This window comes from Danio rerio, chromosome 8 (assembly GCF_049306965.1).
Source record: "Danio rerio strain Tuebingen ecotype United States chromosome 8, GRCz12tu, whole genome shotgun sequence".
Classification (NCBI taxonomy): Eukaryota; Metazoa; Chordata; class Actinopteri; order Cypriniformes; family Danionidae; genus Danio; species Danio rerio.
In genome coordinates, this window is record NC_133183.1 from 28,191,710 (window position 1) to 28,205,928 (window position 14,219).

Consider the following 14,219-nt stretch of genomic DNA (forward strand, 5'->3'; position numbering starts at 1 on the left):
ATCTCTTTTAAAACATAATCTGACTGGCTGTATCAACTGCATAAGAGTTTACATCATTAGTCTTTTACCTTAACTGTCGACATAGCCTAATGAATGAATTTAATCACTCTTATTCAGCTGTAATGAGAAAAACTGGAGAGAAAGAGCGAAAGAGAGAGAGTCAATAAAGCACTTAAAACAGAAACCGAGAGAGAGAGAGAGAGAGAGAGAGAGAGAGAGAGAGAGAGAGAGAGAGAGAGAGAGAGAGAGAGAGAGAGTGTATGTGTGTGTGTGTGTGTGTGTGTGTGTGTGTGTGTGTGTGTGTGTGTTGTCAGTTTCTCACACAGCTCTCCTTTCAGTCTTTCTCCACCCATCAGGCGGCCGCTCAGCATCTGCGGTGCGCGGATCAGACTGGAGCCCAGTGCGGGAAACAGCAGCAGGCTGAACGCCGCTGTCAAACACCGGCTTCGTTAGCGGACCACTCACTCCATAACCTGAATTGATTTCTGCCTCCAGCATTCAGCCTGTAGCAGGTTCTGGTAAGTGGCTGTCTGGAATTGTTTTTGTTTGCTGTCTAGTTCTCTGAATGTGCTTTTAAATTAAATATTGCGGAGTCACTTTTGCCAAGCAAAATTTAATACAGACTAATCCGAGCCAGACACGCGCACTGAGTCACGGGAACTCGCATTTCTTAAAGCTACTGCGTCTATATTAATATAAACAGATACACATATGTGTTTTAAATCATTCAGCAGGGTTGTTCTCCATGCTTGAAGGTAGGCTAACCTCTTATAATTTTAACATGCGTAGCCAACAAACAAAGTCAACAAATGGATATGCACTAAAAAAGTAGTCATGCTCATATGCAACTAGCCTAATGAAAAAATAGTTTAGTTAAACATAAATAGGGATATGCTATACAAAAGGTACATTTTGGCTCCAACTTTTATACTTTTGACTAAATAAAATGAAATTGGCTTAAATAAAATTCGAAATTAAGCAAAATAAGCAAATAAATGGCATACTTTTAATGTCGTTAATAATTAATGAACTATTCTCACTCAACAATGTTTTTATTGTGTGGTGCTTTAGGCTATGATTTTTGTCAAATCAGTTTTGCTTATGCAACGTATTACTGTAGGCTGTCGTAAACAAAAATAAACGGAGAACTGTTTATTTAACAGAAGAAAACACCTGAACGTGTCATTCAGTGTTGACAGTCAACATAAATCAGTGCTGGCCTCGATTCATCACCGACCCAAATACGATTGGGCTCAAATTAATTGGCAGGTCGTTGCTCCTCTTACCGTCTCCTTTACTGTATTTTGACAGTCACAAACACTACCGCAGTGCGCGCACTCTTTTTGCTTCGCTCTATAGAAAACCAATTAATGCCATGACAATAGACTCTTTGGACTATCGGTCCATTTAAAAGAGCGCGCGCGTGCGTGTGTTGCGGAGGGTTCAGGACAGTCCGCGTTATCTCTGGCTCTCCTGACGTCAGCGGCTGTCATTGAAAACATTCTGCCGGTCGCTGAACGGTGCGCTGCACCAGATGAATGAAATCTCCATAATGCATATGCTGGCCACCTGCCTGTTGGTCGCCGCTGTTTCGTACTGGTACAGCAACGAGCTTTTGACAGCGCTCCATTTGTTTATTTCAGACTCAACCCTCAGCGGGGACATGCCGGAACCCGAGGGGACTCGTCGGTCACCGCAAGGTGTTCCTTACAGCGACCTGCCGCACATCGTCAACGCCGACGGACTGCACTTGTTCTGTCGTTACTGGGAGCCCGACGGTCCTCCGAAGTAAGTGTGAGATGACATAACAAACCCAGAGATTGGGTCAGGCCTCTTGGGATACAGCGAAGGAATCCTCCGTTACAGCCTCCGGTAGGGCAGCGCGAGAGACTGATACGCGCTCACTCGCTGATGTTTCCTTACGGAGCGTATTTTTAGCGCACTTTCAAGAGCCTGTTTTGAAATTCCAGCACCTTAACAGTTGTCATTCGCATTCATAACTACAAACAGAAGTAAACAGTGCTGGTTCATGTTAAAGTGAACGTTAAACAGTGCGTTTATTCGCGGTTTTCCGCAGAGCTTCTGTTTTATCACAATACAAACTGTTGGCACATCACATGATGTTTTAAGCTGGTGACTGAGGAAATAGACGAAGGAAGTATAGCTTTTCTAGTCAAATCTCGTTTTTCAAAGTTGCTGAATAAAATAAAAATAAAAGCCCCCGTGCGAGTTTTGTAGAATGTGTTTTAGTATATCGAAAAATATATCAATTAATAGACTAAAACAAGACAAAATAAAATACATAACAATTGCATATGTGCAGTTTTAACAATGTAAACATGCTATGCTACATATGCTTTATTAATATTACCTCTTTATGCAGAGCTAGCTGCTGTCTGGATTAGGGTTAACGTTAGCTGTCTGCAAAAGTTTTAAGATGAAACTGCACAACAAATAAAGTTATTGTGTATGAAAAATGTGTTTTGACCAAATAAAATGTTTTGTCAATTATTCTTATAGTTATGTTAGCTATTGCCGTTCATATATGGTAATTATATAGTATTAGACATAGTATATTAGTGATTATATTATATTATACATTTGTCTTAGGAATTATCCTAATAGGCAGCACGGTGGCTCAGTGGTTAGCACTGTTTCCTCATAGCAAGAAGGTCGCTGGTTCGAGTCCTAGCTGTGCCAGTTGGCATTTCTGTGTGGAGTTTGCATGTTTTCCCTGTGTTCCCGTGGGTTTCCTCCGGGTGCTCTGGTTTCCCCCACAAAGGCATAAGTGAATATAGATTAACTAAATTGGCCGTAGTGCCAAGGGGAGTGTACTGGAATAATTGGCGGTTCATTCCGTTGTGGGGACACCTGATAAATAAAGGACTCAGCTAAAGGAAAATGAATGTATGAATTATCATATTATTTGGATGTTTCTATTGTTTTCACTCGTAAGTCACTTTGTTTAAAAGTGTCACCCAAATGATTAAATGGTAATGTACTATCTCATGAGGCCACTGGAAGAGACTTGGAAATGGAAATGTATAACAGCAGATGCTGTAGGTCTCATAAAAATGCTAGCAGTGTGTCCAGATTACCTTTATGCTGCATTATACATACTATTTTAACAGTCAGTAAATTAAGCACTTAAAAGAAGTACTTACTCAGAGATTCACAGCCTGAGCCATCTTCAATAATTCATCACAAGAATCGGCTCAAACGAGTCATTCCTGTATGAACTGGATAAAGTGGTTGCATTAATTGCTGCTGAAAAATGAGCACTTTGGGGAAATAACCTGATGTAAACTAGCAAAAATTGATGACCCCAAATCAGTCTTCAAGAAAAGGGGTTCCCAAACCTTTCAGCCCGAGACCCCCAAAATTACAATGCCAGTGACTCGCGACTCCCAATATTCTCTGAGGTGGTTATAAATATATAAACCTGGCTCAGAACAGTGCACACATACCAATAGGCCTAAGTGTTTTCATCATTTAATTTTGAAGAATGCCACTCGGAGACCATCCTCCTTGTTCAGTTGTGGTCTGTATTTATTTTTAATGTACAGTATGTGAGTGCTGTAAAGGTGTCAGAAAGTTTAACTAGGTGCCATAAAATCAATGTGCTGTGTCTGTATTATGACATAATTACCCCAGGGGTCCAGAAAAAAATCTATAGGCAGATGGCTTTTTATTAGCATGTTGTTTTATTAATGTAACTTTTAACTACTATTTTTGTCTTCTGTAGATTATGGATAGAATATGGAAACTGTAATAGTTTGAAAAAATGAATTAGATTTTTGGAAATCACCAAGCAAAGCTCCCTCATTGTCCCGCGACCCCCACTTTGGGAACCACTGTTTTAGAAAGAGCTGTTATTTTAAGCTGACCCAGTTCATCATGTCCAGCATTTGACTGACTTGTTCGGAACAATGTTTACTTTTTAGTGAATTCAAATCATACAGACAGTGCCTGTGTTCACTCACAATGATTTCCAATTGATATAAATACGGTTTCTCATAAACACTGTCTAAGCGACTGTACCATCAGAATTACTCGTCTAGTTAAAGTGAATGCAGAAGGGGCCCACACCGTATCTCTGCAGTGAATGCTGAAGGGAATGTATTAGTTTCCATGCAGAATGCAAGTCAAAAAAGAAAAATCCCCCTGCTCATGGCCCCTTTACGACCACATAAAGACAGACTCTCAGTGTAGATGCACTACTTTTACACTATGATATGATAAGATGTAGTTCCTCTAATAAGAAAAATAGGTCACATTTTGGCTTTGTCATTTGTTTCCTATGTCTAACCACGGTGCACACATTCAGTTTGTGTGGGTGTCGTGATTATGTCAGATAGGTCAAACACAAAGCTGTTGTTTTGCCATCAGCGATTCACCCTGAAGTGGCCATATAGCTAGCCCAGGGGAACATGCCGTTACCATAGTTACCACCTCTTCCCCTTTCTCAGTCTAATTTGATCTCTAATGCTTGTCAACCATGATGTGTGAGTGTGTATGACAGGAGTGAGTGCGCAGCTGTACAGGTTCATGGGCATATCTTGGCGTCTCATTAAACCACAGACCAACCATGTGATTCTCCATTAAATTTTTTTATTTTGGAATGTGGAAGATGTTGCCTTTCCCATTTGACTGACTGTGAAGAATTCGTAGCAGCTAACGTGAAGCGAATGCAGTGATCTGACATGTTTATATCAGACATCTGAAGGAAAGCTACTAGGATCCCCTCTAGTCCTGCACTCCGTCGTTCTGTTTACGGTGCAATATTTAGCTTGCGTTTGATCGCTTGAAGGTTCTGCCAGTTTGTTTACTTGCTGTTTAGAAACATTTCAGCTTAGGGTTGAAGGATGTGGAATTACTGGACGCTATGCATCTTGCTGCAATGGGCTCTGTGCATAGCTAGAGTTTTAAAGCCAACGATAAATTTCCAGTAAAAGCTTAATGTGACTATTTACAATTTCTCAAGGTTGTTTTTACAGCATCAATGTTGTAATGTAGTTACAATACATTCAGTTAAATAGACATAAGCATTCACTTAGTTGTTCAAGCGTTAAACAAGATGAAAGACCTAGTAACCACTAGCACCGTCAGTAGCAACAGGCTAGCGCAGAAATTCCATTGAAAATACTTGGGTAAAATATACTGTCATATTTGAAAGACATGGTAAGGGGAAATGGAATTTAATGCAGTGCTTCTTGTCTGATCTGAGTCCCACTTTAAATCATATATTGATCAGGCAGTGAAGATAGCTGATTTTTAAAGAAATCTAATCTTAAACGTGACAATTTCGCAATGGAAAGACAGTTCACTGGAAGCTCTTGGGCTGCCTGGCTGAAAATTAAAAGTCTGTGTGCATATAGCCCATAAACTGACCCAGTATGAGAGTGTTTTTTAGCAATTCATTTGACTGTTACGATATCAATTTTATTCCATCTGACAAAATCAAGCTGTTTTGTAATAATATGGTCTATAGCAGGAGTTTACAAAATTTTTAAGCCAAAAACAGGCAGCTGCAAATTTGACATCTAAAAAAAACACGTTATTCTGAATTACAGCTGCACAATATTTAGAGATAAATCTAATTAAAGTATTGTTATTGTGATAATTGTGTATACAAGAGCCATGCACTTGTGTGTTACATGCATTGGTTGTTTATCTAAATTTGGCCAATCGGATAGGACCTTACTATGTTATACCTGCCCTCCTAGTTAGGTGCTACTGCTTTTGGCTAGAGCCAAAATGAAAGGTGAACCTAGTGCCTCAAAAACCTATGGCTGAAATAGTGAATAAGACTCAGAATATCTCTCAAGTTTTTCTCTTATTTTTATTGGGCTTTATTTTTAACAATCTAGGCACAAAGTCTAAAACAAGAGCATAAAGAATGAGCCTCCTCCATTCGGCCTCTTTCTCTTTACTTTACTTTTGCGCCTTTCCCTCTGTGGATAAGGAAATGGTGTTGTATGCACTCCACTGAAGACATCCATTAGTTTACATTTTTAATTTCATTTTTCAAGGGCAAAGATTTGCATCAAAACTATTTCTAAATTCAGCTCTAATTTCCAGCAAATGAATAAGTGAACAATAAAAACGAAGTGTGGTCAAAAATCTGAGTTATATCTATTTCAGTTTTTTAAAATAGCAATTCGACAAAAATGCACTTTAACACACCTCCTATATAGACCAGCATGCCCATGAGTCCACAAAGTGGCGCAAATGGACTTGCTATTTAAATAATGTGGTGCAAAACGTGAAAATTAGGGTGGGTCCGAAAATAGCAACAAATCGCGCCAAACACGCCTATATTGCCAGGGTGTATGATAGAGCCTATAGTTTTAAAGTCCAAATGTGTGCCCTTGACAATGTTTTTTTTATTTATTTTTTTTAAGCTTGAATTGGATAAGAAGTATATGATCAATACATTATATAAATCATTTAAAAATATTTATCTAAAGAAATATGTACAATACTCGATATTGTACATCGCATATTTTCTCAGTATTATGCAGCTCTAATCTAAAAATACTATTATTAATTTAAATGTGTGATATTATAATTTAATAAAATGAAATTCGTGTTATTAAATCAAATGTGTGCAGTTGGTGGAAATTCACTTTATACAATGGTCTGTCTGAGTATTTGATTCCAATTGGCTGTATAGTGTGAATTAACACTGAAATCCCTTAAAACTAATCCTGTATCATTTATAAGCCTTTTTAAAAAATGCAGGAGGACATGGGGAATTGTAAGTTTGCCTAATAAGTTACTTTCACCTTGTAATACCTATGTCATACACATGTCATTAAATACATTTGTGTCCTGGTATGTCACAAAAACATGTGCACACACACGCACATGCTAAGAGCAATAAGATCACAGTCATATTCAGGAAAAACTTTTCAATGCTGCCTTTTGATTTTCATCAATAAAGAATATCTTTGAAACTGAATTACTGAATTATATTTTAACAAATGTTTAATGTAACTTAAGCCCAGCTACATGGTTTGTTGAGAGAAATACTTGCAATACACCCATGCAAGTTTTATATTTTTTCAATAATTATATCATGCTTTATAATGTGTTCGATCATATATAAACATCATCTTACCACACTACCTCATCTATGTGTCTGATTTAAAGTTGACTGAAAAGATCTAACGATCCATAACTAACAAAAATGCTTCCGGTCAAACATTGCACTGTTTATACACCTTTAATGACTTTAACTTGTCAGTGCTGTCAAATAAACAGCAAACAAGCAACATAATTTTCGGCTCTGCACTATGCATCAATCCATTACCTTTCTAAATTTAAATTATTCAATTTCATCCTTCAGCTAGACAAATAGCCGTAAAATGTTCCTATGCATCATCTGATAAGGCTCGAATAAGGACTATTGTATTAGGCCTTTAATTATGTAAATGATTTAACGCAATACATGATGTTTCCTCACACACACTCATAAGCTTATCTCATTAACAAACTAGCAAAGTGTTGTTTCCCCAAAGCAAGTGCATTGATTCCAATGGGAGAGCTACATTTTTGCTTTTTGGCAGTTTGATGAGGTGCTAAATGTCTGTTTCACAGGGTTTTGCTTTTTTTTTTTTTTGCTGGGTGCCAAGTTGAACAATATTTAAAGTGTTTAGGACGTGCTCTCAAGTGCCTATAGATGTGTGTTTTAGTTTAAACATGTCCGGTTGGTTGCATAGTGTGAGTGACATTTTAAACAAAATAACAATTTACAGAAATAATTCAGATTTTTTCACTGTTAAAAAGGAGTTGTGCGTTAGCGCCAATGGCATAGTAGTTAGTGTGTCGACACATGAGCCTCTGGTGTTCATGCAGGTCTGTAGCTGACAAAGGTCCAGAATTTGTCCGATACATAAGCTCATTTGTCCTATTTTGACTGCTACAACATCATAAATAGTGACAATAATCCATCGAAAAAGTAATTAAGACCAAACAAAATCCTCTGTTGGCTGTTTCTTCCTTGTGAATTCAACTAATTAGTTTTGATCAATGCTAACACATATTTTTCACGAGTCCAACATCCAGCTGTGCAAAAAAAAAAAAAAGAAACACAATCTGACGTAAGTGAAGTCATCTTTTGCTACTGTATTGTTTTTAAATGGAGAAAACATTTGACAAGTAACTTTTATTCTAAATCTTGGACCTTTTTGTTCGTGAAACCAAAAATGACCAATAAAAAGCTGTGAAGCACCAAAAGCGGACCATATTAAAATGGAATTGAATGCTAATTTGTACATTGTTGTTATTCATAAATTTTCAAATGTCCTTTTTTTAGAGAGGCTAGAAAATTGTGAAGCAATAAACAATATTATTATTATTATTATTATTGTTATATTTTAATACTTTTTTATTCAAATGGACAAATTCTGACTGAGGAAAATAGGGTATATGCAGAAGTGTGCATAATGACTTTTAATTTGTTAACCTGGGTTAAGCGCTTCTGATAAAATGTATGCTGTTACAATGTCCGCGCATTTAAGGTCTTTTCCTTAAAAAATCAACAATCTTCACTGCCTGATAGATATACGATATAAAGTGGGTCTCGGAATGTACAAAAAGCACTGCGTTAAATGTAGTTTTTCTGCGCCATGTCTTTAAATATGAAAATTTATTTTACCCCAGTATTTTCAATGCAGTTTCTGCACTAGTCTGCTGATCCTGATGGCGTGTGCGTGTTCACAGATTTTTATGTCATTTTACACTTGAACAACTAAATTAATGCTGAAGTCTATTTAACTGATTGAATTTAAATCGATGCTGTAAAAGGAACGTTATAACATTTTTGAAAGTCACTTTAACCATTCACCGGAAGGTTATTGATATGCTGGCCAGTTTGTCATTTGCCTCATAAATGACAATAGGCTATGTTTTTTGATTTAAAAGTTTCACAGATTCCTATATTTCTTTCTAATGATATATGATGTAATAAATTTGTATTTTAAAAATAAGTTTGTTTTTTTCACTTTTCTCTTTTCTACATCGTTAGGAAAAGTGGTTATAATGACCATCCGACAAGCTAATCCAGCTAAAAATAGTCAGTTTAAATTGTCACTAAAATGCAGCATTTAAATCTCATAATTAAATAGAAAATGAGGCGAATATCTGCAAAAAGGTCAACTTTTTGAGAAAAAAAAGAACTACCTCTATCACCAGGCGGGCTATGGACCTGTCACGGCGACCCAAGTTCGATTATCACCTCAAGTTCCTATGCTTATACTTTCCCTCTGTCTGCTTTCCATGCTTTATTGTCTATACTCTCTACTGTCTTATCATTTAAAGGTGAAAATCCTGACACACATAGTTCTGTAAAAAAAATTTTGTGCTGTCAGTAAAATACAATTAATTTGTCAATAAAAACGTACAACTGTCAAATGTGAAGAGTCTTTGCTATTTATTATTAGTTAAAGTAAACATGTCAACATTGACAGCTCTAATATTCGTCAAAAATAATTTTAGTTTCCTCTTAAATTTATTATGAACCCACTCGAACTCACTCACTAAGGTGACGTCTACACCAAACTAACCTTTGACAGTAAACATGAACATCGTAAGGCCGTCTGCGTTAAGTTGACCTTCATTTAAAAGAACTATCAAAACAGATGTGCGCCAGTGAAGTGGCAAGTTGTTCATCTTAGTGCTTAGTTTAATATTTAGCAGTCTCTGTTTACAGTCTAGACATCTTCCCAGACTGTCCATATACAGTAGCCTCATGTCCAGTCTAATGCCGCCAGCGAAACAGGAAGTGGGTGAAAGTTGAAAAGACCACAGTAGCCCATTGTATGACCCCTGTAATGATTGACAGATTGTTCAATAGATAATCTGGGCATTGAACCCTGCGAGGTGAAGTGAAACACACTCATGAACAGGCCGATATGTTGGGTCATGCCGGTCATTTTGACTCATTCTCTTGTATCTAATGGCATTCGGAGAGGAATTCCTCAACCAAACATGGATATTTATACAGCTGTCTACAGCAATGCCAACAGACATTCATAAATGTGTTCCTCCTCACAAGCACAGCCAAAACTGTACAAGTACACTAAATTTTATCATCCGTTTATCTGTTTACGTCAACTCTTCCTTTGATGCTGTGTAGTTTAAATTCTTCAGATCTATTTTGGAATTCCAAAGACGTGCTAACACACACACACACACACACACGCACACAGACACACACACACAGAGACAAATGCGCACAAACACACACACAGTGGTCTCTCTGTCTGCCTCACAAACTCCATTCCCAGGCTTCAAGGACTCGATCTTTCTGATCTGACGATGATCATGACCACAAACACACACATAAACACTTTGTTGCCACCAAATGGATCTTATAGTGAGAGGCTTTATTTTTAGTGAATACATTTCTGAGCATGACAGAGAAATAGATGGAAAGATTCAGCAAAGGGGTAAAAATACACACACTCTGTCCTCTGAGACCATGTGAGCTCATTATGTTTTTACAAAGACTCTTTTTGTTACCGATTAGAGGCTGCACTGAGGTCATAACCAAATCTGCTCAAGTTTGGACCTAATAAGGCTGTTCGCCATCTAGCTTTGTCCCTCTTTTCTCTCTTTCTGTCGGTATTGATCGGTTTAGTGTGCATTCTTCTAATGAGTATGGGATTTTATTTTTGCGTGAGACTATTTTGTAAAGATCTATATCTGTATTTAGGAAATGAGAAATGCTTCTAAATAATATCACAACCAAATGACTTTCTCTTCCATTTTCAGTTTTCATACGTGCATTTTTGCTCGCACAGAATTTCGGTCTGCTTTCTGTTAGTATCTCATTGGCTAAAACTACTTTTAATGATCACTTTCTTTAGCGCCTGATTACAATTTCTTACAAATCATGTTGAAATGTTGTTTGATAGATTGTGATGATGAACATTACTTTCTGTTTTAGTTTACTCATATATGAGTGAGTATACATGCTATTAATCTTAGGACGATAACAATTTTTAAGGTATACCGCGGATTGAAAAAGTCAAGGTTTTAAAACCGCCAAAATGTTCTTTTATACCATTCCTATGATATACATATGATTTTTTATTTACTTTTTTTTAGGACAACAGTATTAAGACATCCAAAATTGCAGTTTTAAATTGTGTTTAGGAAACTAATGAAGAAGAAGAAGTCAAAGATTCATTTGTATGATTTAGCCTGACATATTTACTGCTCCAAAATACTTTAAATGTCTCTCAAAATCAAATATATTGTGTTCAAAGGGGGGAAAGTTTTATTTTTTCACCCAGACTTTTTAAATGAACATATTTTCAAGAGCTCACACTTGCTGATGATTGATTATAAAGCGAGCGTGCTGTCCCAAGAGAGGGACAGGTAGGTCTCGAGAACTCCCTCCTTATTTAAAGCCGATGACGGATTATAAATTGCTATATAGAGATAAACTCCTGGTTAAGAACTTGACTATAGTGCTAATTTAGATTGATCAATTCACTTATGACAAATGCTTTTGTACTGTGGGAGAAAGCATGCATGCAAGCATTGGGAGAACATGTAAACTCCGCACAGAAACGACATCTGGCCTGTCAAGGGTTTGAACCAGTGACAATCTTGCTGTGAGGCAACAGTGCTAACCACTGGGCCACCATGCTGCCCTATAAAGAGAAAGGTGGAAAAGTAGGGGTGGAAGGGAGGATTCTACAAGGCGAAGATAACTAAAGTAACAAAATCTGGTTATGTAGTTAGGAATCATCTGATTGGTGAATCATGCGTTACTTAATTTAGGACCAGCTGTGATCAATCATAGGCATGTGCTCCTTTGAAATTAGTTTATAAATAAACTTCACTTTCAAACCGGAATATTTTTATCATACCGTCAGAATTTTACACCGGCTCATGCCTACATGCTATAGCATACAGATACAGATTACCTTGATACTTTGATTCTCAACTTTGTTTTTGGGTTTTATAATGTTGTCTGAAGTCCACTTCTAATATTAGCAAGAGTTTTACATAAAAAATATATTGTTTTTGACCTTCTCTTTGAAGCTTCTTGTTTCGTTCCAAATTGTTTATTATTGAAAATATCAATGTATTTTTATCATATTTGTTATTCAAATATCATTTGCTAAAGAAATTATTGCTGTCGTCTACTTAGTGTTCTATAGCTATTGATTCATGACTAAGCCTTTTAGTATACCAGCGTAGTCTACTTTGCAATTATGAAAAACTTATTTTGAGACCTGTCATCAGTACTGACTATCAGAAAATAAATCAAAATATGGTTGAAATTGTACATTACCAGTTTCGTTAATAGTAATAGTAGTACTACACATCTTTTGTTGCTGTATACAGTACTCAACATTTGAAGTTGATTAAAAAATGGACATAAAAAGGACAAAAATGATAGTTTTAGGACGACTTTGATGAAGGGTTTTGATCCACTTCAAATGTTGAATTCGATAATATTGTTAAATAGACAGTTACTGTATACATATGTACCATAACAAATATGTACCATTATTTGCCACTTTGAAATGTAATTTTTAAGTGCAAATAATGACCATTTTCTGATCAAATAATAAATCGAACTTTCAAAACAACTACCCAAATGATGAATATAATGCTCAAACGGTCAAATAATAAATCAAAATGCATTCTCAAATGAGAAATCAAATATATTTGCTTATTAATTTCCTCGAACAATTAAAATCCTGTAATGCTCAAACTATAATTCAAATGGAGGAACACACACAGCTGGAAGTTCATGATGGACCGATTACTAGGACTATAAAGACCCCTCATTGACACAGACACTGAGTCTTGTTTTTCCCTATGAAGCATCGCAAAGTATTTTTCCCTATTTGTCCTGCCATGTTTTGATCCTTGTCTTGTTAATCGTTACTGATGTTTTACCTCCTGTCCTGTTTCTAATTCTGTGTCTAATAAATGTTTTGTTAACATTTCGTCACCTTAAAATTGTAAGGTTCCATCTAAGTTCTGAATGATTTTGAGATATTTAGCTTCAATGTTTTTGTATTCCATAGCAAACAGTATGTGTGTATCATTTGTTTTTTTTTAAATAAAAAGTCTTAAAATGTAAACCAATTATTAAAAAGCATCCCATAATGAAAATAAGTTGTCTTTTAATAAGAATATGTCAATAACTCAATTTTGACAAAAATGTCAGATAGAACCTTATAATCCTAAGGTGATTATTTGTCACTGTTTTAGTTTTATTTCAATTGAACTATGTTTCTTTGTTCTGATAATGTATTATTTATTAGTTCCAATTTCCAAAAGAGTTTTTTTGTTTACTCAACTTCAGACATTGTAGGTTGGTGCAACTGATGTTTTTACAGGTTGAGTAAACAAAACAAAAAAAAAAGAGGAAATAAGGATTGTGAGTTTATGTGTTGTACTGGCTTTAAAGTTCTGATGAACCAAAACTCCTAAATCCTTTATGATTCCCACATCGGATCAATAACCTGCCTCTTCTTCCATCAGGGCGCTGGTGTATGTTGCCCATGGAGCGGGAGAGCATTGTGGGGGATACGCTGACATTGCTCACAGTCTGACCCAGCATGGCATTCTGGTGTTCGCCCACGACCACGGTGAGTGGCAGAGTCCCAATCAAACGGCTGAAATCCCCAGCGCTCAGATTTGCTGGGTGAACAGCAATGCTTTATGGGTGATGTAGGAGGGCGTGCTCTTTATGAGGCTGCGTGAGTGTGGGGTGAAAAAATTACATTTACGCCCACCATCTAGTTCCTGGTAATTCATCCACCCAGTTCTCCTGTCATTTATAACAGATGTTGTGGGGTGGGTGAAGAGTGGGGGATGGAGTTGAGAAATGACAGAAATGGGATGAAATGAGTGGAGAGTATAGAAAATAGCAGGTGCTATGTGTACAGCATGTTAAAGAGGTTTTGCGGCAGTGCCATGGTAACTCATGATTCACACAGAGAGACAGCGAGTCGTCTTGTGATGAGCAGTTGGGGTTTTGTGAGCGTGTGATTTGACTGTCTGCTGTCTCAGTGTGAGTAATTGGTCCTATTGAAATACAACAAACAGAAAGCATTACAAGTCACTCTCTCTCTCTCCTCCTCTACACTCTCAGTGTGTCTGTACGCCACATGATTTTGGGGGGAATTATTCTAATCTATTCAATCAGTTTGTTTGTTCCATTATTCATTTTATGTTAATTT

General features: G+C 36.8%; 1 protein-coding gene across 3 annotated transcripts in view; it reads left to right on the forward strand.

The window, feature by feature from the left end:
- Positions 1–335: 335 nt before the first annotated feature.
- mgll (monoglyceride lipase) overlaps positions 336–14,219 on the forward strand; it is a 34,038-nt gene continuing 20,154 nt past the window's right edge. The window contains 3 exon segments of one of the 3 annotated variants that reach the window (NM_200297.2): positions 400–518; positions 1,644–1,788; positions 13,519–13,625. In NM_200297.2, the coding sequence (NP_956591.1) occupies positions 1,664–1,788; positions 13,519–13,625 (232 nt within the window). In that variant the 5' untranslated portion in view covers positions 400–518; positions 1,644–1,663. 3 annotated transcript variants of the gene reach the window in all.